We start from the raw sequence: 27161 nt of genomic DNA on the forward strand, positions 1-27161 counted from the left end.
CACAGCAAGTTTGAGTTTTCCAAGGTTGTAGAGATAAAGTCACCATAGTCCGAGAGGAACAAGGAGGCTGCTCTCTCATTAGAGAGAGCCAATTGGAGGTGGTTTAAGCTGAGGAACAACAGACCTCAGGCAAGTGGAGAGATTGTGAAGAAGAATCCTTCATGGCAACCTCAGCTGGTGTGGGAATTAAACCTATAAGGTTGGTAATGCTCTGCATCCCCAGGCATAAGCCTCTAACTTCTGAAAGGTAGAGAAGTCTGAAAGTAAGGACAAAGGACTTCATGCTGTAGATGTGCCAGGAAAGAGTAGGAGACGAGAAACCTGACTTTATTAAAGATTCAAGGAGCCCGGATGAGGAACATGTAGAATAATATGTTTGAAGCTCAGGATTAATTTCTCAGCAGTGCCAAACACAATAATAATGGCAGAATGTTGAAAGAAAGGAAAGGGTTTAATAAAGACAGAAGAGTAGATTGGAGTGGCACTTCTGAAACCCAGTGGGTTATGTTGTGCATCTTAGCACTCATCTCGTAGCACTCTCGCACTTCTGAGTCACAAATTTCAGGGTTCAAGTCCCACAGGAGGGCTTGCATACAAGAATCAAGGCAATCATTCCTAGGACCTCAGGATGTTTATCACACAGAAAGTGTCCACTTGGCCCATCATTTCTGCACTAGCCACCCAGCCTACTTTCCAGCATCGAGTCTGTTGTTCTGTAGGTTACACATGTTTATCTTTTTGAATGATTTGAGGGCTTCACTCTCTATTACACCTTCAGGCAGTGACTTTCAAACCCTTACTACCCTGAGTCTGGATCATTCTTTTTTCCACATTTCCTCTCTAGCCTTTTTATCAGACTATTAAAATCTATGCACCCTAGTCATTGACCCTTCTGCTAATGTAAGTAGCCCCTTTCTATTCATTCTATTCAGGACCTTGTGGACCTCAAACCTGACCACAACCTACTCTGTTCCAATGAGTATCCTCGAGACTGTCCACTCTTTCCATAGACCTGTATTTTTCCAATCCTTGATTCTTGTAAATCTCTCTGTTCTGTCTCTGGTGTACTTATATCCTTTCTGGAATGAACGAATGAAGAAAGACCAGAATTGTACACAATATTCTAGCTGTGACATATCTAGTGTTTAGTGTATTTTCAACCTCACCTCCTTGAACTTGTATCTTATATCTCGGTTAATCTTAGAACAGACAAAGTGGGAGCAGGAGTAGGCCATTTGGCCCTTTGAAAATGCTCAGTCATTCAATATGATCATGGCTGATCATCCAACATCGACCTCTGTTCCCTTTTTTGTCTCATTCCCTTTGATTCCTTTAGCATCAAGAATTATTTCTAACTCCATCTTGAAAATGTTCCATGTTTTGACCACAACCATAGCCTCGCTGCTCTCTGGGTGAAAAGAAAACTCTCCTCATCTCAGTCCTAAATGGCCTACCCTGTATCCTTAGACTGTGACCCCTGGTTCTGGACTGCTCAGTCCCAGGAACATCCCTCCTGTATATACTCTGTCTAGTCGTAGAATCATTGAAATCATAGAATCCCTACAATGTGGAAGCAGGTCATTTGGCCTATTGAGCCAATACTGACCCTCTAACAAGCATCCCACCCAGACCCACCCTATTGTGGGTCCTGTTAGAATTTATAAGTTTTGAGATTTCCCCAATGTTCTTCTTAACTGCTGTGAACATAGTCATAACTGATCCAGTTTCTCTTCATACCTCATTCCTTCCATCCCAATAAGGACTCCATATGTCTTCTTAGCCAACTTATTGACTGGTCTTGCTACCTTCAGAGATCTGTGAACTTTTACTCCGAAGTCCCACACATTCAAGTGTGGGTGCTGAGAGACTATCGGTGTTCCTCTCTTTCAGTTGAGACATCAAACTGAAGCCTCATCTGCCTATGTGGATGAATGGAGAAAGAAACTACATGCCCTTGTCTTGAAGAAGAAGCAGGAAGTCATCTCCATTGCTCTTATCTTTCCTTCGATCAATATCACAAAACAGAGTTTTCTGAACATTACCACATTGCTGCTTCTGAAAGCTTGCTGAGTGGCAATTGGCTGTACCAGTACATACAGTTCATTGACTGTAAGGTGCTGCTAGATCTTCTTGAAAAACACCATATGAATGCAAGACTTTTATTTTCAATTTTATTTTGTTTTCTCTCTATTTTTAATTTTTTAAAAATTTTCCTTCCTCTTCATGCTCTTAATTATTTTTCCTTTCTTCCTCCTCTCTCTCTCTCCGTCTTCTCATGTTTCCGAACACTTGGCGCCAGACTGGCGTGGGCATTCAGGTAAATTGAAAACACCAATCCGAGGCCAATGATAGTAATGAGTTCATTATCCATGATTCCACTCCTCTTGACAGAAAGTACAGTGATATACAGGTGTAAAGCAGGATGTTATATTGGCAGGTTTGGGTGTGTTGTTTTAATGTCCATTCCTGGAATGGGAACATTTCTGCCAAGACCAGTATTCATTACTCATCCAATTAATTATTGAACAGTGACTTTCATTTTTAGTATCACATTTGTGATTGGGTGACTCATCCTTTAGGCCATCAAGCTGTTGTACAGATGGTTGTGTTGGAGATACATGTTAACTGAGTTTGATGCTGGTTTGGGCATCCTGTTGTTGTTTTTGTTCAGTCGCTGCTGTCAATTGAACCTGGAATGACTGGGTTATCTGAGGAAGATAGGTTTGTCAGATTGGGACTGTTTCCGCTGGAGTTTAGAAAACTGAGAGGTGACTTTGACAGAAGATCCCAAAAGGCCTTGACAAACTGAACATGGAAATGATGTTTTCACTTGTGGCTCAGTCTGGAACTTGGGGGGTCCATTCTAAAATTAGGGTTCTCCCTTGTAGGACTGAGGTGAGAATTATTTTCTGTCAGAGGGTTGTGCAACTGTGGAAGTCCTTCAGAAGGTGATGGAGTCATTTAATGTTGTTTAAGATGGAGGTGGATTGTTTCTTGCTAGGCAGGAGAATTGGGGACAGAATGGCAAAGTGGTATTATCACTAGGCTATTAATCCAGAAGCTCAACTAATGTTCTTGGGATCTGGGTTCAAATCTTGCCATGGCAGATGGGGAAATTTGAATTCAATGAAGAATCTGGAACTAAAGGTCTAGTGATAACCATAAAACTATTGTGGATTGTTGGAAAAGCTCACTTGGTTCACTAATATCCTTTAGAGAAGGAAATCTGGTATTTTACCTGGTCTGGCCTCCATATGACTCCAGATCCATAGCAAAATGGTTGACTCTTAAATGCCCTCTGGGTAATTAGGGACGGGCAATAAATGCTGACCTCGCCAGTGATGCCCAATCCTGTGAGTAAGTTTAAAAAAAAGAATCAAAGGCTACTGAAGATAGATGTGATGATGGAATTCGGAACCAAAGGAGATCAGCCATGCTCCTATTGAATGGAATGGACTGAAGGGACCAAATATCCTACCTCAGCTCCTAATTCCAATGTTTGCATGTTCTTATATGAGTGTGCTTCAGTTTTTAAGTGTCATTTAAAATGGTCTGGTTGTGAGTCAGTCTTAAGGGTGAGATTCGGACAAGCTTCCAATCAGCCTGCAGAGTGGGGAAGGTTGCACTGTTGCAAGACACTCTGTGATGGAGCCGAAACCTCTCAAAGGCCACCCTGCTTCTACTATGTACCTTTCTGAGCTCAAAATGGCCTTGACATTGGTAATATTCACAGATTGGCCCTGGGCGTATAACACACAATTCTTTCAATGAAAGACTGGCCAACATCTTTTCCAGCAAACATTTGGCAGAAAATTGGAGGTTTAAAAATAAGTTGTTAGATTTGGAATCAATCTTCTATTGATAGTCTCAAATGTGCCACACTTACAACTCAAGATATAAAAAAATCTACTTATTATTAAATTTAGCTGTGAGGAGTCATTACGAAGCTGAGTCTTGTGTAAAATAAAAGCATTCTTGTATTCCAAATGGACAGTGAAAGTAGAAGAGGGTGAAAAGAAGTAATAATTAATTCTTGCTTTTGGTATAATTTTGAAAAAGTTAACAATATCCTGCTAGAAAATAAAATAAAAAGAAGGAAGGCTTTTGCAAATATATGTTGGATTGAATGGCTGGCCACATTTGTGTAGAAAACCCATTCAGTAAAATGCAGCTCTGCAGAAACTAAATGGTGTCAGCTCAGAGTAACTACTACATTCGTTATACCTGAGACTCTCTTGAGGAAAATAAAATTAAAAGCAGAGTTTGTTCTCCTCAGTGAACACTGTGGTGATGTGAAACACTTACAAAAGATTGTTGTTAATGTACAAAAGGGGCAACCTGCATCTTGTGTTAAGATATACAATAAAACCCATTGTGTCCAACTTGCTGTTTCTCAGGTCCTTGAGCAGACAAGGTTGAACATATCACGGTTTATAATTATCTGTCTTTTTTAAAACTAATTGGGAAACGCAGCACAAGTGAAATATTTATGGTAGCAGTGTGTTAAAGGGTGGATCATATTAAATGCTTTTACAAGCTTCTGTTATCAAATTGTGTGGGTCTATTCAAAGTTTAGTGCCTGTTTTCTCTTGAAGAAGTGTCATTTGGACATCCATGTTATATTCACAAACTACACAAGTTGTCCTTCAATATGACACCCTCTGTTAGTATGTTTGTGTGCAGTTTTGCATTTTCTTTTCAATTGCTGTCATATCCCTCTGCCTACTTGCCATATCTCCCCACGACAATATATTATTTTTTAAACATGTCATTCTTGTATGGGGCTATGGGCAGCATCAGTCAGGCTAGCATTTGTTGCCTGTCTCTCGTTAAATGATTGAAATGATTGGTGGACAAGGTCATTTGAGAGGTTAGTTATGGGTCAAACCACATTGCTATGCATTTGGAGTCACAAGCAGGCCAGATCTAGTAAGAATGACAGATTTCCCTCCCTATAAAACCTTTAGTGAACCAGTTGAGTGACAACAGTTGCCATTAGGCAAGCATTTTTATTCCAGATTTTTCTTGAATTTGAATATCATCATATTGCCCTTTGAATCCATGTTCCCCAGGACATTAGACTGGGGTGATAAAAACAGAAATTGCTGGAGAAACTATGCAGGATCTGTGAAGAGAGAAACAGCATCAACACTTCAAGTCCAATCTGACTACTTAGACCAGAAAGTCTAGAGCTCTAAATTAAAAGGCCAGTGACATTCCCATTCCTCCACCTCCCATGTACAGTGGCACCTTTAAATTGGATTGCATCCCTTTCTTATGCTAATGTTCCCGTCCTCACTTTCTCCTGTTCCCTATATTCTGCTGCATCACTAACAATGCAGTTGATTCAACAGATTCTGGTTCCCCTTTGAGCTTTCCCCCACCTTTAAGGGGAATCTCCTGTCCTTGACTGAACCAGACAACCTGACTCAGACAGCATCAAGTATGAAGCCTGCTGAAATACTGCCACACCAGTCCATTCTCAAGGCCATGATTGAGGCTACATTTTTCATTTTTATTTGGGTAATTATTTCAGCTCTTTCCGTCACTTGTGGATGAGATTCCAGCTGGTCAGCTCCTCTCCCACACTGTCTTAGCTGAGGCACGTGAAGGATTCAGGTTTGATCCACAGCCAAGTTCACCCCAATTATGGCTTTGTTTGACACAATGTGGAACCGTAAAGGAAGGCCACTAAGAATGTAAAACAGAGTACAATGTGCTAATAAGTATTATTATCATTCAGTTATGTATATCTTCCAAAATAACATCCAAGCCTAGATGTCTATATTATTCATTGTAAGTCGTACTTAAAATGATCATTAGCCATGACCATCGATAATTGAGTACAAGATGCATCTTAATTTCATAGGAACATTGTGTTGAAGATGAAAAGATCATCTGAAGCTCAAATCAATCATGTTCTTCAGTTCCCCCAAGTCACTGGCATGCCTCTATGACTTGTAGCTATCCACATACCTCACACACTCTTAAAACTAGAATATCTGAAAGTTCTTCATTGTGAATCTAAGATGGATGTGACCATATTGAGATTAATAGGGACATTATTAAATCAGATGTCTAGTTACATGTTGTATTTGTTTGAATGGTTTATATCAGGGCTGGAATAAAGATTTGTGTTCAAGACTTTGGAGAGTAGAATCAAAACATGCTTTATTACATTGAGCATGTGACTAAAAGGTAAATTGAGCTGTAGCTGATAAAGAAGTGTCAGAAATCTATTAAATGGTAGATGCTGTTTTAAAATTCAAGGCAGAAACAACAAGTCTTTATCGCAGCCTGAATAAACATAATGTCAACAGGCCGATCATGAATGTGTAAAGTAACACTTTTTGACCAACACCTTTCCCAGGCAAAGGACCAGAGACCATTTACGCTGGACAAAAGCTCAATGACAATGACTGGCACACCGTCCGAGTGATCCGCCGAGGTAAAAACCTGAAGCTCATGGTCGATGAAGTCACCGCGGAAGGTACAATCATTCACTTCTTTTAAAACAGTCTGTCCTTTTATTGTCGACGTCAAAATAAAACTTCACTTTAACTGCTTTGATGAAACTAGCTGCAATTGTCTTCAGGAACACATGATGGGTTTGACGTAATTTTCAAATGTAATTTTATTGATCGTATATTGTGTGATATACCTTGAGCTCAAGGGTGGCACAGTGACCAGCACAGCTGCCCCAGAGATCCGGGTTCAATTCCCACCTTGGACAGCTGTCTATGTGGAGTTTGCACATTCTCCCCGTGTCTGCGTGGGTTTCCTCCGGGTGCTCCAGTTTCCTCCCACAGTCCAAAAACATGCAAGTTAGGTGAATTGGCCATGCTAAATTGCCTGTAGTGTGAGGTGAAGGGGTAAATGTAGGGGACTGGGTCTGGGTGGGTTGCTCTTCGGAGGGTCGGTGTGAACTTGTTGGGCTAAAGGGCCTGTTTCCATACTGTAAGAAATCTAATCTAAATCGACTGCAAAAAGCGATCCTTTAGCAGGAAGGAGAAAGTGAGGACTGCAGATGCTGGAGATCAGAGTCGAGAATATGGCGCTGGAAAAGCACAGCAGGTCAGGCAGCATCTGAGAAGCAGGCACATTAATGTTTCGGGCAAGAGCCCCTTGCCGGAAACGTCAATTCTTCTACAGCAGGAAGACAACTGAGATGGACAAAAGTACCCACATGGGCCAGACGGACTGAATGGCCTGTTCCTGTGCTGAGAACTGTGTGTATATCATCAGCTGTCACCTCGATTCTTTTTCAAAGGATCTTTCAAATTATCTTCCTTTAAGTTGTTTCCTGATCCAGCTGTAAGGTTCCATGAACAGCCAGATTAATCATGGCTTTAATGGGGGCTTTGGTTTAACATGGCATCCAAAATGACAGCAGTTGGTAACACTGTAGTGCTCCTTCAGCACTGTCGTGATGTGTCAGCATAGATTCTGGGGCTCAAGTGTCAGAAAGGGACTTAAAGTGACAATCTGCTGAACAAGAGACAGGAGTGTGACCCATAGACACAAGGCAGTTGGTCCCTTTAACAATCTTTCATCCAAGCTACCAAATTGACTTCTAACTATCTTTGTACCCTGCAATTTTCACCAAAATTGAATTCGTTTTTCTGTAAACGCCACCTGTAAGTTCCTACTAAATATTAGGAATAATCACCAATGAGCAGTGGTTAGCTCTGTCTCAGAGACCTAACCAGCCAAGAGATGGTAGTAATGTCTATGTTGAACATCCTGAAGTATTGAGCTTCCACAGCCCTCTTGGGTAGAGATTTCCAGTGATTCAGCATTCTCTGAGTGAACAAACCCTCCTCATCTCAGTCCTATATGGTCAATCTCTTCCATTGAGACTGTGTCCTCAATTCTAAATGACCAGCCAGACGGAATTTGAATGAGATCACCTATCATCCTTCCAAATTGCAGAGGATCTAGAGTCAATTTATTTGAACTTTCTTCATTAGACTGTCCATCCACCCCAAACGGTCTGACACAAAGGTATATTTCTGAAGTCGAGCCACCTGTAAACTTTAAAATGTTTTTAAAATCTCAGCAGTACATAAGTAGACAGCACTGCACATTTATAGCATTGATCAAACAGCACATACTCCCCATTCCAAAGAGTTTAAAACCTGGCACTCTCACCCTTTGAAAGGCTGTTGGCGGTGAGTCACATTGAGTTGGGATCTGCGTTCCTTACATTGTTCATCACGTTCTTCTAACATGGAGTACGAAGACATCAAGAGGAGACATCGCACGACTGTGCGAAACCTGACTCTGCACCTGGACAAGAGCGAGGTTCTGCATCTCGGAATCTCTGCTCTTAGATCTGCACACTTCAGGCTAATTGCAACAAAGTATTCTTGTTTAAGACCTCAGTCAGAGGAGTGAAAAGGTTCTTCACCTTCCTTGCTCTCCTTTCAAAAAGGAGTACCGAGATAGGGTGGCACGGTGGTTAGCACTGCTGTCTCACAGCGCCAGAGACTTGGGTTCAATTCCTGCCTCCGGCGACTTTCTGTGTGGAGTTTGCACGTTTTCCCGGTGTCTGCGTGGATTTCCTCTGGGTGCTCCGGTTTCCTCCCACAGTCCAAAAATGTGCAAGTTAGGTGAATTGGCCATGCTAAATTACCCATAGTGTTAGGTGAAGGAGTAAATGTCGGGGAATGGGTCTGGGTGGGTTGTGCTTTGGCGGATCAGTGTGGACTTGTTGGGCCGAAGGGCCTGATTCCACACTGTATGTCATCTAATAGACAGTGAGAAATTGGTTTGGGGATCTATCTGCTGCTCTTAACAATGATGAAAACTATTACTGACTGTTGCAAAAACCCCTTCTGATTGTCTAACACACCACTTTAAAGGAAGGAACTCTGTTGTCCTTAGCTGGTCTGATCTAAAATGTGACTCCATACTTGCAGAAATGTAGTTGACTCTGAACTGCCCTTTGAAATGGTCTACCAAGCAATTCTTATGGACAATTAGAGGTAGGAAACAAATGGTGGTCATGCTAATGATGTCCTCATCCCACAGAGGAATAAAGAAGGCCAGACAATCACTTTTGCTGGTTTTTGGATAAAATGCTCAGATGCTCCAGGGAAAATAGCCCCAGCCTATTCAGCCTCTTACTATAGCTCAAACCCTCCAACCTTGGTAACATCCTTGTAAATCTTTTCGGAACCCTTTCAAGTTTCACAGCATCCTTCCTATAGCAGGGAGAATAGAACTGAATGCAGTATTCCAAAAGTGGCTCAACCAATGTCCTGTACAGCCACAACATGACATCCCAACTCCTATACTCAATGTACTGACCAATAAAGGCAAGCATACCAAATGCTTTCTTCACCACCCTGTCGACCTGTGACTTCACCTTCAAGGAACTATGAACCTGCAGCCCAAGGTCTGTTTGGCAATACTACCCAGGGCCCTACCATTAAAATTGTCATTTATCTCAAGAGGGTTGGAAGGTAAAAGCGATATGCTACTGAGACTTTATAAAGCTCCGGTTAGACCCCGTTTAGAATACTGTATCCAATTTTGGGCCCCACACCTCAGGAAGGACGTAATGCCACTGGAACGTATCCAGCGGAGATTCACACGGAAGATCACTGGAATGGTCGGCCTAACATACGATGAACGGCTGAAGATCCTGGGATTATATTCATTAGAGTTTAAAAGGTTGAGGGGAGATCTAATAGAAACTTACAAGACGATGCATGGCTTAGAAAGAGTGGGCGCTGGGAATTTGTTTCCATCAGGCAGGAATAGCGGTGGGCACAACCTTAGAATTAGAGGGGATCAATTTAAAATGGAAAGGAGGAGACATTTCTTCAGCCAGAGAGTGGTGGGCCTGTGGAATTCATTGCCACAGAGCGCAATGGAGGCCGGGACATTTAATATCTTCAAGGCAGAGATTGATAAATTCTTAATCTCACAAGGAATTAAGGGCTATGAGGAGAGTACGGGTAAGTGGCATTGAAATGCCCATCAGCCATGATTGAATGGTGGAGTGGACTCGATGGGCCGATGGCCTTACTTCCACTCCTATGTCTTATGATCTTATTGAGTGCAGTAACACATAATGGAGCAGAGCCAGCATGCCCCAGTGTAGTTTTCCAGCACCATTCACCCTCTGGTCCACGTTTAAACCCACCTATTCATGGCTGGTGAGATCCTGCCCTCAATCGGTGTGACCTTCTATTCTTCCTGTTGCTCATTTAATGTTCAATGCTCCCTTGAAACGTCTGAAGTTTTCACCGCGATCTGTCGGTCAGATAGTGAACATTACCTTCACACAATTCTCAGAGAGTCCTGGCAGTAATGAGCATTCATGGTGCATTGTACAGCTCTGGCATTGGGCTGAAGATGATTAAATTTTAAGTGTCTCAAAGGTGTACAGTTAATCAGGGAGGTAATTAATTACACACTTTCCCAATCTTCTCAAATGTTTGATTAAACAAAAGAGAAAGAACCTTTCTTCAGTTGCAGCTAAAGTAACTGTATCAACGCAGTCTCCACAGACTTCCATCAGTGGAGAGCATCTCTCACCTCAAGGCTAGTTTCCCAATTATAAATGTTTAGTAATAATTAAATAATAATAAATGAAATAAAGGACACACATTTGTCTGGCACCCTTCACAGTTTCAAGGCATCACACATTTGTTTTCACGGATAATTCAAGAAATTACGAGTCGTTTCACAGGTAATTAAGTACTTTTTGAAGTGTTGTCAGTACACAATTGAGGAAGGAAGCAGCCACACTGCTCACAGCTCTAGGGCTACGTGACTGAATGTTTCCCACAGCATTGATTGAGGGATACAAGTTGTCCAGCATGTGAGAAGAACTCTTTGAGTCGTACATTGGGGCCTTTTGCAGTGACCTGAGGGATGCCTCAGAAAGCATGTGGAGTTCCTGAGGGCTGAAAGCTTTAGAGTAAGTATTGAACATCCAAACTCCTGTTCTCAGAGGAAGGCCAACATCAACCGAGCTACGACTGATATTTAAATCTAAGCCTCTAAATTCTGAATGTTCGTTTATTACATGTAGGCTTTGCTGTATAGTGGAACATTCGTTGCTCATCCCCAGTTGCACAGACTGTCACACACAAGGTCTGGAGTCTCATGTGGATTATGTAAGGACAAAGGATTCCTCCTCAAAAGAGCATTAATGAACTAGATGAACTTCTATAACAATCGGCAGTGGTTGAATACTCATAATTAAATGAACATTTATTCCAATTTTGTATTAATTTAAGATAACTTTCACCATGGCTATGACAGGATATAAACCCATGCCCCCAGTACATTGGCGGGTCACTAGACTCGATGCGTTACTTCTGTTTTCTTTCCACATTTGCGGTCAGACCTACCGAGTTTCTCCAGCAAATTCTGTTTTTGTTTGTTTCAGATCTCTAGCATACTCAGTTCTTTGTTTTATATTAGCCTGAAGGATGATGCTACCATTATGCCACCACCTCCTCTCAATTAGCCAAGCTCAGGAACACGGAGTGAAAGCTCAACTATGGCAGTCAGGAAAGAGGATCTCTCCCTGGGTCGTTATGACTAGTAACCCAGCTCTCCGATGCTGTCCATCTCGATCACTGTCTGAATCTTACCTCTTTTTTGTTTTACTCCACACATTCCTTTAGTCTCACCAACATCTACAAAGATCAGAAACAGTGAGTGAAGTATCTGGTGGATTTTTAAATATCAATTTGTGGGACTTGGATGTCGCTGGCTGCCCAGCATTGACAGCCCATCCCTATTTGCCCTGGAGAAGGTGGTGGTGAGCTGTCTTCTTGAATCGCTACGTCCACTTGCTGTGGGTTGACCCACAATGCTGGTAGGGAGGGAATTCCAGGATTTTGACCCAACAACTGTGAAGGAACAATGGTATATTTTCAAGTCAGAGTGGTGAGTGGCTTGGAGGGGAACTTGGAGGTGCTGCCCATGTCCTTCCAGGTGGAAGTGGTCGTGGGTTTGGAAGGTGCTGTCTAAGGATCTTTGGTGAATTTCAAACGGAAAACAGTAATCAACAAGTGCCCAGGTTTTCTGGAGAGATTTTCATCTTGGAAGGACAATGTGCACAGGGAACCTGCATTTCTTCCTGACTATTATCAAGATGCAAAATCTACCAGGCTCCATTATGAGTGTTCATTCTCCCTAGTTCATGTTTCTTAGTGAAATCCATTCCTGGACATTATATGCACATAAGCAAGGAAAAGCCCCTTGAGTTTTTTTGTCTCTAAATGAATGATGTTTACAAGTGTTCCCCAAACACTTTCATAAACTCGTGTCACATTAATGCAACTAAAACAGATCAAATTTTTAGTTATTTCAAAATAAGCTCATCCTACAGCAAAGCCTGCTGCGATCAATATAACACAAAACTCATCAAGTCACTTTTAATCAGGATTTCATTCACTAGAATTTCTACTTTCTTGGGAAGAAGAAATGTATTTGGTGATTCTCTCATTCTGGAGCCTGCTTTCTGTGTCGTCATTGCTGGGATTAGCCAGCAGATGGCATTTGGCCACTGCCGAGAGCTTGAATTGCAACTCAGCAACAGCCAGCGGCTAATGCTTTACAACACGGGAAAATCATCGAGACAACAACATTGAAAATCAGGACAAACAAACTCATGCTCAGCAGCATTTCATGTGACAAGAGTTGATTTGAACCCACACCCAAATAAACATGAAGTGCGAAGCTCGTATTCAGCCTGGAGAGGAGTTAGGCGGTGGTGGGGTGGGGAGGGGAGGAGGTGAGAGAGTGAGAAACTGGAATAAAATGAGCACCTTCCATACTTGCAATGCAACCCTGTTCCCTGCCCTTGAGGGGATAAGTAAAACCTTCCTTTGAATCATCAAAAGATGCCTTTCCTGTATGTCACCTCCCATGCCTGATTCACAGCATCTTTGGGCTTCAATGACTCCATCTTTATGCCTTCTTCTATTGATATTCATGGACAAACTCATTTTTCCTTTGTCTTTGATGTTACTCTTTCATGCCAGTTGCTTCTTTTCTTCCCAACCCCTGGTAACTCTGAATAAAATCAACGATCATCCAAGAATTGAATAATGTGAGGAAGCTCTAATAGTAAGAGTTGAAGTGAACCATTCAGCCCATTGAGGTTGGTCCACCACTCAATGAGACCACAGCTGATCCAATAATCCTCAACTCCACCTGTATTTTCATCACTACCCTTACTTCCCTTGCTGATTAGAAATCTGTCTATTCAGTCTTATATATACTCAGTGGCCCTGCCTCAACAGCACTAAAGAATTAAACCGATTCAGTACCTTTTCAGACAGGTTAAAAATTACACAACACCAGGTTACATTCTCAGAGAGAATATTCCTCCTCTTCTCCATTTAAATGTGACCCCCTCCCTACTTTGTGATGATGCTCTCTGGTCCTCGACTCATACGGGGAAGCAACCTCTCTGCATCTACCCTGTCAAGCCCCCTAAGAATCTTTTCAATAAGATTTTACCTCATTCCTCTAAATTTCAATGAGCACAGACCAAACCTATTCAAACTTCTTCTGAAGAAAATCCCTCCACATGTGGAATCAGCCAAGTGAATCTTCCCTGGACTGCCTCCAATGTCGGTATATCTTTCCTGAGATTAAGGGACCAAAGGTGTTCACAGTATTCCAGCTGTGGCCTGACTAGTATCCTGTACAGATTTTACCAAACCTCCCTCCCTTTACACTTCATTTCTTTCAAAATAAAGGCCAACATTCAATTTGCCTTCCCTATTAACTGCTGAACTTGGATGCTAGCTTTTTTTTGATCCTTACACATTCACACCCAAAACTCTCTGTTCTGTCACCTTCTTCCGTCTCTGATCTGTTTAAATAATATTCAGCTCACCTATTCTTTCTGCCAAAATCCATAAGCTCACATTTTCCCACATTATATTCTATTGGCCCAAGCTTCACTCACTCACTCACTTAACCCCTCCACGTCCCTTCATGAGGCTATTTGTACCACCATTACAACTTGCCTACCCATCTATTTTTGTGTCAGCAAACTGGATTCTGTCACAAATCATTCTTATATTTTGTAAACAATTGTGGTCCTAGCACTGATCACCATGATCCCACATCACCGTCCTGAAAATGCTCCCTTTATCCCAACTCGCTGTGTTCTAGTAGTTAGACAATCATATGTCCATACAAATAAAGTATCCACAACATTACAGATTCTTACTTTAAGTAGCCCTGTGTGCGCTATCAAATGCCTTTAGGAAATCAAAGTATATTACATCTACTGATTCCCCTTTATCTAACTTGCTTGTTACCTCTTTAAAGAAGCCTAATAACATTGTCAGACATGAGTTTTTCCTTCATAAAGGATGCTGAATCTGTTTGAAGATATTAAGTATTTCAAAATGTTCTGCTATTATATCCTTTATAAAACTTTAACATTGTCCCAGTGGTAGATGTTAAACAATACACTTAATGGTAAGGTCCTGGGGAGTGTTGCTGAACAAAGAGACCTTGGAGTTCAGGTTCATAGTTCCTTGAAAGTAGAGTCGCAGGTAAATAGGATAGTGAAGAAGGCGTTTTCTTTTATTAATCAGAGTATTGAGTACAGGAGTTGGGAGGTCATGTTGCGGCTGTACAAGACATTGGTTAGGCCACTTTTTGAATATTATGTGCGATTCTGGTCTCCTTCCTATTGGAAGGATGTTGTGAAACTTGAAAGGGTTCAAAAACGATTTACAAGGATGTTGCCAGGATTGGAGGATTTGAGCTATCTGGTGGGGTTGAATAGGCTGGGGCTGTTTTCCCTGGATCGTCGGAGGCTGATGGGTGGCCTTATAGAGGTTTATAAAATCATGAGGGGCATGGATAGGGTAAAGAGACAAAGTCTCTTCCCTGGGGTGGGGGAGTCCAGAACTGGAGGGCATAGGTTTAAGGTGAGAGGGGAAAAAATATAAAAGAGACCTAAGGGGCAACTTTTTCATGCAGAGGGTGGTATGTGTATGGAATGAGCTGCCAGGGAAAGTGGTGGTGACTGGTACAATCGCAATATTTAAAAGGCATCTGGATGGGTATATGAATAGGAAGGGTTTGGAGGGATATGGGCCGGGTGCTGACAGGTGGGACTAGGTTGGGTTGGGTTGGGTTGAGTTGTAGGATATCTGGTCCGCGTGGACGTGTTGGACCAAAGGGTCTGTTTCTGTGCTGTACATCTCTATGACTCTAGCTCAGCCTTTAGCTACCTGTGTTTTTTAATCTCTCCCCCTTTTTAAGTAAAAGGGTCAAATTGGTATTTTTCCAATCTACTGGGACTTTTTCAGAATATAAGGATGCTTGAACGATTGCTACCAGTCCATCCACTGTCTCTGCAGTTATTTATTTAAATTGCAAGGATGCAACACATTATGGGAACTCTCTATCTTTAACCCCATTAATTTTCCAAGTATTATTTCTCTTATTGGTTTATGGTAGATATTTCCTCCCTACCCAACCCCTTTTGCTCTTCATTACTGAGTATATTTGGAATGCTATGGTGTCCCCACCATGAAAACTGATGTAAAGTACTGAAACAACTCCCCTGTCATTTCCTTGCTATCCAGTGTTACCTTTCCAGCATCATTCTCTAAGGCCACTTTGGCCTTTCTCTTTTTATATATTTAAAGAAGCACTTACTGTCTGTTTTCCCTCATATTTTATTTCCCCTCTTTGCAATCTATTTGGTCATCTTTTATTGGTTTTTAAAACTTTCCCAATCCCTGCTATAAGAAGGATGTTGTGAAACTTGAAAGGGTTCAGAAAAGAATTACAAGGATGTTGCAGGGGTTGGAGGGTTTGAGCTACAGGGAGAGGCTGACTAGGCTGGGGCTGAAGCGTCGGAGGCTGAGGGGTGACCGAAGCTTCATCTGGAGGCTCATTGATGATGTTATCTGGTATGGTGACAAAATATCTGAAAATGAATCTTCCAGCTCAGCGAGCAAACCTACATCCCTTTAAAAAGTATCTGGATGGGTACACGGATAGGAAGGATTCAGAGGAATACCAGCCAAATACTGGCAAAAGGGACTGGATTGATTTCTGATATCTGGCCGGCATGGGCAGAAGGGTCTGTTTCCGTGCTGTGTATCTCTGTGTATGACTCTGGCCGAAGCGTCGGAGGCTGAGGGGTGACCGAAGCTTGGCCTCCCAATAATCTTTGCCACATTATATCTTTTTCTTTCAATTTGATACTACTTCCTTGGGTAACCATTGTCGATTAATACTCTTCCTAGAATCCTACTTCCTCTCTTACACTGCAATACTCCTGATCACAATACCAGGAAAAGATGATCGTTGATCCTTCTCTGGTTTTTTCTTCCACATCTTTCATTCCTTCTCCATTGGAACTTTTCTTGCCTACCGAGTTAATTGACTATATTTACTCTTCCATGAGCTGAGTTTTCCTCTCATGCTCTTTTGCTGTCCCAGATCTTTTTCCTATGTGTGTTCTCTCCTTGCTGTGTTGAAAATGTCGTCACTTATTCCCTCTATTTACCAGTCCTCCAAGATTATGAACAGCAGGTCGGGCAGCATCTGTGAAGAGAAATCAAAGTTAATGCTTTGAGTCCAATGACCATTGAGGATTGCTGAATCTGAAGTGTTAACTTTGATTTCTCTTCACAGACGCTGCCAGGCATGCTGAGCTTTTCCAGCAACTTTTGTTTTTGTTTCTGATTTACAATATCTGAAGTTCTTGTGGTTTTTTTCTAAAATTATTATATCTCTTACCTCCCTCATTTCTCTGTTCTCAGGCAATGGCTTTATTAAAACGTAGGCTATCTTTGAATTCTTTACAAAGTTTGTTAAAAGTAAGTTTCTTCTTCCAAATGAATGGGAAATGATTACTTGATCTTTAACTTCCAAAACCAATTAAAGTACTGATCTTTGACAGTGTCTTCCATTTCCGCAGCACTGTAAGGTAAAGGTGACGTCACCATGGTCTCGGAGGACCATGAGGCTGCTCTCTCGTTGCAGAGAGATCACTGTGAAGGCCCCACCATCTCAACCTTTCCCCTCACCTGAGACATGGTGAACTTCAAGTGACATTGCACCAGACCTTCGGAAAGTCTCTTATATTTCACCGATTTTGAAGAGCAATGCTTTTTGGGAACTTCCTGAAACACAGTCCATTGGACCACAGGGCTGCTGTCATATAAGAGAGAGAGGGAGAGAGAGATAGACAAGTGGTTGTGGTTTAACCTGAGGGTCACCATGTCTCAGAAAGGTTGAGAAGGAGAGTCCTTTGTGATACTCTCAGATACATAAGGAAAGATATGCTACATTATGAAGTTCAGTTCTGAAAATGTGTTCAGAAGTAAACTCATCCTTGGGCTTGGTATCACTCCAAATCATGCATTAAGTGACTTTTTTTATAATGAATTAATACTACTCATGAAAGTTGCTTCATAGAAGCTTGCAATTGTTACCAAGTCTTCATAAGCTAGTCATTTTTTCCGTTCTCCTGTTGATGCTGCAACCTTCCATATTTCCAATATAAATCCACTCAACAATTTGTTTCAAGGACTTAAAATCCCAAGCTAAGCCTGGTCGAACCACAGCATTACAAGAGCTATACTCAAAAACCAAAAGAACTGCATATGCTGAAAATCAGAAACAGAAACAGAAAATGCTGGAAGAAACTCAGCAGGTCTGGCAGCATCTATGGAGAGAAAGTCATTTTGAAGAATAATCACTGTCGCCACAATATTAACTCTGCTTTCTGTCCACAGGTGCTGCCAGACCTGCTGAGCTTTTTCCAGCAATTTCTGTTTCTAATTCAATAGACAGTAGGTGCAGGAGTTGGCCATTCAGCCCTTCGAGCCTGCACCTGCCATTCAATATGATCATGGCTGATCATTCCTAATTAGTATCCTCTTCCTGCCTTATCTCCATAACCCTTGATTCCACTATCTTTGAGAGCTCTATCCAACTCTTTCTTAAATGAATCCAGAGACTGGACCTCCACTGCCCTCTGGAGCAGAGCATTCCACACAGCCACCACTCTCTGGGTGAAGAAGTTTCTCCTCATCTCTGTCCTAAATGGTCTACCCTGTATTTTTAAGCTGTGTCCTCTGGTTCGGCACTCACCCATCAGCGGAAACATGTTTCCTGCTGCCAGAGTGTCCAATCCTTTCATAATCTCAGTCAGATCCCCTCTCAGTCTCAGAACTGTAATCTTGTAGGAGTTTGGGATAACAATTAGAAACTGGAAGTAGATTGTTTTACCCATCCTGTACATGGATTAGCAGTACAGTTGTGGTGACTACAGCATGGTGTTGATTATGGTCAAGTAATGGTGATCTCAAAAGTGTATTTGCAGTTTACAAGTGTTGCTCAAAGTAAAAATTACACAAAAACCTTGCACTGGAACTCACGTTAGGAGTATAAATTGATTGAGAAGCTCGGAGATGACATAGATCTGATAAGATGAGGAAGAATTCCCTCTTCCCAAGGCGCATCTCGGTTGCCATGCAGTTGATTTTTTCTTGCATTTCCAATTCCCTGGACTTTTCTAGAATGTAAGAATTCCTGGAAGATTATGATCAATGCATTCACTGTCTCTGTAGCTATCTCTTTAAACCCCAAGGATACAACTCATCGAAGGAAGTAAAGGAATTCTCAAACCTCCCAAGGAGCAATTATAATATCAACTGACACGAACAGTTGGGAAGTGAATGCACCCTTGGGCTTAGTACCACTCCAAATAATGCATCAAATGATTTTTTGTTAATGATTAATTTTGATTTTGAAGTACCAGACAGCTGTTTCTATTAGTAAGTAAAAAATGAGGTCTGCAGATGCTGGAGATCACAGCTGCAAATGTGTTGCTGGTCAAAGCACAGCAGGCCAGGCAGCATCTCAGGAATAGGGAATTCGACGTTTCGAGCATAAGCCCTTCATCAGGAAGCCCTTCATTTGCAGCTGTTTCTATTAGCAGGACGTGATTCCAGATTACTTTTATTAAGTCAGTGGGTCGTAGGAACGAAGTAGACAGTGAAGAAGATTTTCTAGGATTACAAAAGGATCTTGATCGAATGAGTCAATGGGCTGAAAAATGGCAGAGGGAGTTCAATCTAGATAAATGTGAGGTATTATTGCATTTTGGTATGACAAGCAAGGAAAGGGCTGATACAATTAGTGGTAAGGCATTGGGTAGTGTTGTAGAACGGAGAGACATGGGGTGCAGGTGCATAATTCTTCGAAGTTTGCGTCACATATTGACAGGGTGACACAAAACGGCAGTTGGCATGCTTGCCTTCATTACTCAGTTCTTTGAGTGTAGGGGTTGGGACGTCATGTTGAGGTTGTACAGGACATTGGTGAGGCCTCTTCTGGAATACTGTGTCCAGTTCTGCTCACCCAGTTTTGGAACAATGTTATTAAGCTGGAGAGGGCTCAGGAGAGATTTACCAGGATGTTGCCAGGTTTGAGTTGTAATGAAAGGGTGGAGAGGCTGGGACTATTTTCACTGGAGCGTAGGAGGTTGAAAGGCGACCTTTTCGCAATGTATAAAATAATAAGGAACATAGATATGGTTAGTGGTAGTTGTCTTTTCCCTAGGATAGGGGATTTCAAGTCTAGAGGGCACATTTTTAAGGTGAAGAGACAAATGTTTTACTCAGAGGGTGTTTCGTGTGTGGAATGAACTTCCTGATGAATGTGGGTACAATTTCAATGTTTTAAAGGCATTTGAATGTATACATGACTCAGAAAGGTTTGGGAAGATATGGGCTAAGAACAGGGAGGTGCACTAGTTTAGTTTGGGATTATGTTTGAGATGGACCGTTTGGACCGAAGGGTCTGTCTCTGTGCTGTCAGACCCTATGACTGTATAAGTAAGTCAATGCACTCGAGAACAAGTCCATGGCGTCTGAGTGGCCGTGTTGGTCCCAAATTATAAATCTAAGCACAGTAAATGAGGAAGATTATTAGCTCACACAGTTACAAAGTACTCTCAATAAAAAATTGAAGTAGAGTCATAGAGTCATATAGCTGTACAGCATGGAAACAGACCCTCAGTCCAACCCATCCATGCCGACCAGAGATCCCAACCCAATCTAGTCCCACCTGCCAGCCCTGGCCCATATCCCTCCAAACCCTTCCTATTCAGATACCCATTCAGATGCCTCTTAAATGTTGCAATTGTACCAGCGTCCACCACTTCCTCTGGCAGCCTATTCCACACACGCACCACCCTCTGCGTGAAAAGGTTGTGCCTTAGGTCTCTTTTATATCTTTCCCCTCTCACTCTAAAACTAAGCCCTTGAGTTCTGGACTCACCCACCCCAGGGAAGAGACTTTGTTTATTTACCCGACCCATGCCCCTCATGATTTTGTAAACCTCTATAAGGTCACCTCTTAGCCTCTGATACTTCCAGGAAAACAGCCCCAGCCTGTTCAGCCTCTCCCTATAGCTCACATCCTCCAAACCCGGCAACATCCTTGTAAATCTTTTCTGAACCCTTTCAAATTTCACAACATCTTTCTGATAGGAAAGAGACCAGAATTGCATGCAATATCCCAACAGTGGCCTAACCAATGTTTTGTCCAGCCTCAACATGACCTCCAAATCTTGTACTCAATACTCTGACCAATAAAGGAAAGCATACCAAACGCCTTCTTCACTATCCTATCTACCTGTGACTCTACTTTCAAGTACTGTATTGGGCATGTTACCATAATGGTTATGTTATTGAACGAGTAATCTTGAGGCAGGTTCAAACCCTACATGCTCATTGGAGCATGAAAATTCAGTTCAAAACATTTTTGTAATACGTTCATAGGATGTGGGCATCCCTGGCTGGCCCAGCATTTGGCATCCACCTCTAGCTGCCCTTGAGAAGGTGATGACAACCATCTCCTTGAACTGATGCAGTCTATTTATTGTAGGTACTCCCATATTGCTTTTGGTGAGTTTCAGTATTTTGACCAGTGGCAGTGAACAAGAACAGTGATATATCTTGGAAGACACAATAGTGTATGGCTTGGAGGAGGACTTGAGGGTAATGGTGTTCCCATGTATCTGCTGCCCTTGTACTTTAAATGGAAGTGCTTGTGGGTTTCCAAAGTGCTGTGTAAGGAACCTTGGAAAAGATCTGACGAAAATATGGAATAAAGAGCCAATATCAGCAATTACGATCATGAGACTATGGGAATGTTGCGAAAAACCTGATTGGTTCACTAACGTTGTTTAGAGAAGGAGATCAGCTGTCTGTACCCAGTGTAACTCATCTGTGACCCAGAAACACAACTGTATTTCACTGCCTAACAGTTGGCCTAAACACAGTTATTATCTCCATCTTCTTAAGAGCAGTTGGGAAAGGATAATGAACATTGGTTTTGCTATCAAAGTCCATCCACGCCCAATCGGTGAACAAATGAAAAATAGACAAACCTTTCTGAGGTGAAAATGTGTTGCTGGAAATGCGCAGCAGGTCAGGCAACATCCAAGGAGCAGGAGAATCGATGTTTCGGGCATAAGCCCTTCTTCCTCATTCCTGAAGAAGGGCTTATGCCCGAAACGTCGATTCTCCTTCTCCTTTGATGCTGCCTGACCTGCTGTGCTTTTCCAGCAACACATTTTCAGCTCTGATCTCCAGCATCTGCAGACCTCACTTTCTCCTCAAACCTTTCTGAGGGCAAAGTAATGGAAGGTTTCCTGTGCATCTTGTTGATGCTGAACCTGGCCCTGTTTCACTCCTTTTTTTTCTGTTCATAGGCTGTGGCCATCACTGGCTGGGCCAACATTTATTGCCCATCCCTGACCACCCTAGAAAAGATGGTGGTAAGCTGCCTTCTTGCAACATTGTGGGATAGATAATCCAGAGTGCTGTTTGGAAAGAGTTCCAGAATGGTGATCCAGCAACACTGGAGGAACAGCGATTTTAGATTAGATTATTTTAGATTAGATTAGACTTACAGTGTGGAAACAGGCCCTTCGGCCCAACAAGTCCACACCGACCCACCGAAGCGCAACCCACCCATACCCCTACCTAACACTACGGGCAATTTAGCATGGCCAATTCACCTGACCCGCACATCTTTGGAATGTGGGAGGAAACCGGAGCACCCGGAGGAAACCCACGCAGACACGGGGAGAACGTGCAAACTCCACACAGTCAGTCGCCTGAGTCGGGAATTGAACCCGGGGTCTCAGGCGCTGTGAGACAGCAGTGCTAACCACTGTGCCGCCGTGCCACACACAAATTTATTTCTAAGCCCGGATGGTGAGGGGCTTGCAGTAACTTGCAGGGTGTTCCCATGTATATGCTGTCCTGATGAAGGGAAGGAAAATACCATCCTTACCTGCATGTGACTCCAGACCCATGGCAGTGTGATTAACTCTGCCCTCTGAGCAAGTAGGGATAAGCAATGAATGCTGGCCTAACCAACGGCATCTATATCCTGTAAATGAATATATTTAAAACATGGCAAATTAGAAAGATACTATAAAAAGGAGGAAGCTGTTGTTGAATTTGTGCTTTTAATGCTTACAAAGAGTGTTTGGGAGAAATATGAGCTGGCCAGCATTTGTGATATTGTATTTTCTTTGTTGATTTTAGGTCAAATGCTTGGTGACCACACACGACTGGAATTTCACAACATCGAGACCGGGATCATGACGGAACGACGCTTCATCTCCATTGCCCCCTCCAGCTTCATTGGGCACCTGCAGAGCTTGATGTTTAATGGAATGATGTACATCGATCTGTGCAAAAACGGGGACATTGAATACTGTGAAATAAACGCAAGGTTCGGCATGAGGTCCATTATTGCAGATCCCGTCACTTTCAAAACGAAGAACAGCTATTTGACCTTGGCCACTCTGCAGGCGTACACATCCATGCATCTCTTCTTCCAGTTCAAGACCACATCTCCTGATGGATTCATTCTCTTCAACAGTGGAGATGGCAATGACTTCATCGCTGTGGAATTAGTTAAAGGGTAAGGGAGATTTTCCTCGATAGTTTGATGGTTTGGTTACTCTTCTATTGGTCAATGGCTCATACAAATATGTGAAGACCCTTTAGAATGGAGATAAGGAGAAACTTCTTTTGCCTGAGAGTGGTGAATCAGTGGAATTCATTGCCACAGAAGGCTTTGTAAGGATATTTAAGATGGAGGTAGGAAAGTTCATGATTGCCAAGGGGATCAAAGGTTACAGGGAGAAAGCGGGGTTGACAAACCGATCAGCCATGATCAAATAGCAGAGTAGACTTGATGGGCTGAATGGCCTAATTTATGCCCCTTCATCTTATGGTTTTATGGAATGAGGACCGGGGCTGTCCCTTCACTCCCTCCAGCCTGCTTGTCCATGCTACAAGATCATGACTGATCTGATTATGACCCCAGCTCCATATTTCTAGCAACCTTTGCTATCCTTTGACTCCATTGTTATCTCCTCCTCCCGTCGAAATATTCAATGGCTCTGCCTCAAACGTCTCTAGAGAAGAGAGATCCAAAAACATTTCGCTCTTTTTTTCAGGGGAAAAGGATTTTCCTCAACTCTGTATGAAATGGAAGGCAACTGATTTTTAAAAACATGTCTCCTACTTCTGGTCTTTCCCACAGTACATCCTCTCAGTATTTATTTATTTTCCATCCCCATTTGTCCTCGAGAAGGTGATAGGTAAGCCAAGGTAAAAATCCCACAGTGGATTACGGGGATTGAATGGGGGCTTGGTTCTGGGTGGGAACCTCTTTGGGAGGTTGGTGCTGACTTCCTGTAAGGCTTCTATGACACTGGCCTTTTCCAGGCCCTCCTGTGATTCTTAGTGCCAGCACCACTGTTAAAGAGCAGCCATCTACGCCGTCAAATGCTCACATTCTGCAGGGATACTGCTCCGTGCCTGCCAATTGCCTGGATATGTCAGACAAAGGTACCCCGCTTTGCTGACATGGATCTAGAGATCCTGGTAGATGTGGAGAGAGGACGTGCACGGCCACTGCCTGCAGAATGCAGTCTGAGTGTTGGTATCCAAGATGGAGGTCTGGCAGAGCAAGCAACGAGCTAGGGGGTGTTACTGCTCTGACCCTCACATTGGGAATGGTCACTGTCAAAATGTGTGGCACTGGAAAAGCACAGCAGGTCAGACAGCATCTGACGAGCAGGAGAGTCCTTCTTCATTCCTGATGAAGAGCTTATGCCGAAGCGTTGATTCTCCTGCTCCTCAGATGCTGCCTGACCTGCTGTGCTTTTCCAGTGCCACCCTTTTCGACTCTGACTCTTCAGGATCTGCAGTCCTCACTTTCTCCTTGAGGAAGGTCACCACCCAGTTTCTATCCAGCACATGGGAGAATGGGAAACTATGTATCAAGGAGGCGGGGTTACATAATTGTGAGGATGTTAGCACATGCAAATAGTCCTCTCTCCACACATGAGTGAGAATCCTGTCTTGCTTTTGACACTTGGGCTGGGAAACAGAACGTTTTCCCTTCAACCTGAAGAATCCCCTCCTGCCGAGCTCACCTGATTTTTCCAGCTTCCTTGTTGTTGACCATGTTGTTCAAATTCCATCCAACGTTTGAATTAATTCACTGTGCATGATGACATTCCAAAGAAGTGCGCAAATACACTTTCTTTTGAATTCTTCAGTATTAAAGCCCACAGTTGAGTACGGGATACCTGGACCTGACAAGGAGAGAAAAAGACTTTGGAAATGGGAAGAAAATGCATGAGTGCTTTTTCGAAAAGTGGAATTGAAGTTAAACTATAAGCCTTTGCTAGTTGCTCAAATGGTTTTTCTATTTCTTAAATTTGGTATTCACTTGACAAGTAGAGTAAAAAGTGAGGTCTGCAGATGTTGGAGATCAGAGCTGAAAATGTGTTGCTGGTTAAAGCGCAGCAGGTCAGGCAGCATCCAAGGAACAGGAAATTCGACATTTCGAGCAGGAGAGTCCTTCTTCATTCCTGATGAAGGGCATTTGCCCGAAACGTCGAATTTCCTGTTCCTTGGATGCTGCCTGACCTGCTGCGCTTTAACCAGCAACACATTTTCAGCTTATTCACTTGACAAATCATTTTTTTATTAAGCAGTCTAATGTTTTCTTGCAATTGTAACTTGTATTTGCAACTTACAATAGATATTGATAGTATTTCCTAATCCATGGTAATTGATATCCTTTGTTTAGTTTGTGGGATATTTTTCACTGCATCTTCAAGATCAATGAGACAATAAATAAATCATTCATTCAGAACTTTTTCTTTTAACTTGGCAAACCCTTCTCCTCCCGTAGGTACATCCACTATGTGTTTGACCTGGGAAATGGGCCAAATGTTATCAAAGGGAACTCTGAAAAGTCCCTGAGCGACAATCAATGGCACAATGTGGTAATTACTCGGGACAACAGCAACACACACACCCTCAAGGTGGATGCTCGATCTGTGACTCAGATCATCAATGGTGCCAAAAACCTGGACCTGAAAGGTAAGCTTCTTACAGCTGTCACCTCTCCCTGCACCCGCCAAAAACAACCCCAATTCAGTCAATGCCACTGCAAAATGAATTCTGTTACACCCATATTTCTGTTTGGAGAGCATTTAATTTCACTGATAAACCCAGGGCTGTTGATAACCACAAGGAGATTGCAATTCTGCACAGTTGTCGTGGTCAATGCCTAAAACAGCACTATTCATAGCAACAAGAAAAAACCATCCCGGGTGGTCCTGGAACTGTGGGCATCAGGGAATCCTGGGTATTTAACACCATGTGATTTGTCCTGGAGGATGTTGTGAACTGACTCCCCAATGTGGAGTTGGGGTCAATTGTTTAGCAAGTTCCCAAGTTGGATCCTTGGAAGTATTGCAGTCTCTGACCTCTACTGGTGACTCCAGAACATCTGGTCAAGGTGGAGTGAACTGAGTAGATCCCACTATTGGTTGCATCTTTTTGGATTTTATGGACATCTGGATGGAACCAAATGTTCTCGCCTCTGAAATTGTGCCGCTTCCCTTGTGTTGATGTAAGTGGAATGAGAATTGTGTCTGATACAACATGGAAAATGCACAAGTGTGTGTTAGACACTGTGGAAGATCCTCTTGGATTCAAGTCCCATCATCCCCAGAGGTGTGTAATACCAGTAAAGCTAAGATGGATCATGTTTTGAACAGTAAAGGAATTGTGGGTAATGGTGAGAAGGTGGATAAGTGGAGCTGAATGGGGGAGTGGGCTCAAAGGGCCACATGGTCTACTCCTGCCCCTAGTTCTTAGAACATCTCTGAAAAGGTTGATTTTAAAAGTATATCAGACCTTTAGCAGAAGATGGTGGGAGTGTAAGTTTCAATGGTTCAATTGTTCTATATTTGATTTTGTGTAATTGTTGTGCTTTCTGCTTATCACAGTTTTTTTTTTGCTGTCTCCTTTCTCTAACCAGGTGTCCTATACATTGCTGGGCTGGCCCAAGGCATGTACAGCAATCTGCCGAAACTTGTCGCCTCCAGAGATGGGTTTCAGGGTTGCTTGGCATCTGTCGACCTCAATGGAAGGCTGCCAGATCTGATTCATGATGCGTTACATCGGAGTGGGCAAATAGATCGTGGATGTGAAGGTACAGGCTTTAGCAACTCTAGTTCAGGCTCTCTCGTCAACTCGAACAGTAGCTCAAATCCACACCAGTACATGCTTCCATCTGAGAAACTCCCCATAATGCTAACCATCATCACAGTGTCTTCCATTGTAATCATTTGTTCACCATTGGATCTGTCCATTTAAACAGTTAAACCTTCACTGTAGAACCAATGCCAAACATGTAAATCTAATCACCTTCTCTTGTATGTAACAGCAGGCTTGTGAGTGCTCCTTTATATTTTGGACTTTACATATGTATGTTGTAAATGTGTAAATATATTACTTATCAAAAAAAAACCCTGCCTATCCTGATTTTATTTCTTCAAGTAACTTTTATTTTGCTCCCATCACTCAAGGTGTGGTGCATTTGCATGGATCATGGCACATTTTAAGCTTAATTGGAATCCTTCAACAGAAAGTAAAGTTCTGTAGACTTGCATATTTTGGATTCTGCATTTACGTAGTGTCTTAAAAGTGGAAGATGTGAGAAGAGAATGGGAGCGGGATTCTTTTTCAAGAGCCAACATAACACTTTTTCGGCCTCCCTTGATGACGTGTCACTGTGCT

The 27161-nt window shown here is 42.5% G+C and overlaps 1 protein-coding gene across 2 annotated transcripts in view; it reads left to right on the forward strand.

Moving 5' to 3' along the window:
* The window catches only part of nrxn3a (neurexin 3a), an 862359-nt gene extending 835538 nt beyond the window's left edge, over positions 1–26821 (forward strand). Inside the window, exons 8-11 of one of the 2 annotated variants that reach the window (XM_060829429.1) lie at positions 6371–6490; positions 22590–22971; positions 25264–25454; positions 26401–26821. In XM_060829429.1, coding sequence (XP_060685412.1) covers positions 6371–6490; positions 22590–22971; positions 25264–25454; positions 26401–26738 — 1031 coding nt within the window. In that variant the 3' untranslated portion in view covers positions 26739–26821. The remainder of the gene's footprint in view (positions 1–6370; positions 6491–22589; positions 22972–25263; positions 25455–26400) is intronic. The other variant, XM_060829430.1, reaches the window with a different exon arrangement.
* The last annotated feature ends 340 nt before the right edge of the window (positions 26822–27161 follow it).

This window comes from Hemiscyllium ocellatum, chromosome 8, assembly GCF_020745735.1.
Source record: "Hemiscyllium ocellatum isolate sHemOce1 chromosome 8, sHemOce1.pat.X.cur, whole genome shotgun sequence".
Classification (NCBI taxonomy): domain Eukaryota; kingdom Metazoa; phylum Chordata; class Chondrichthyes; order Orectolobiformes; family Hemiscylliidae; genus Hemiscyllium; species Hemiscyllium ocellatum.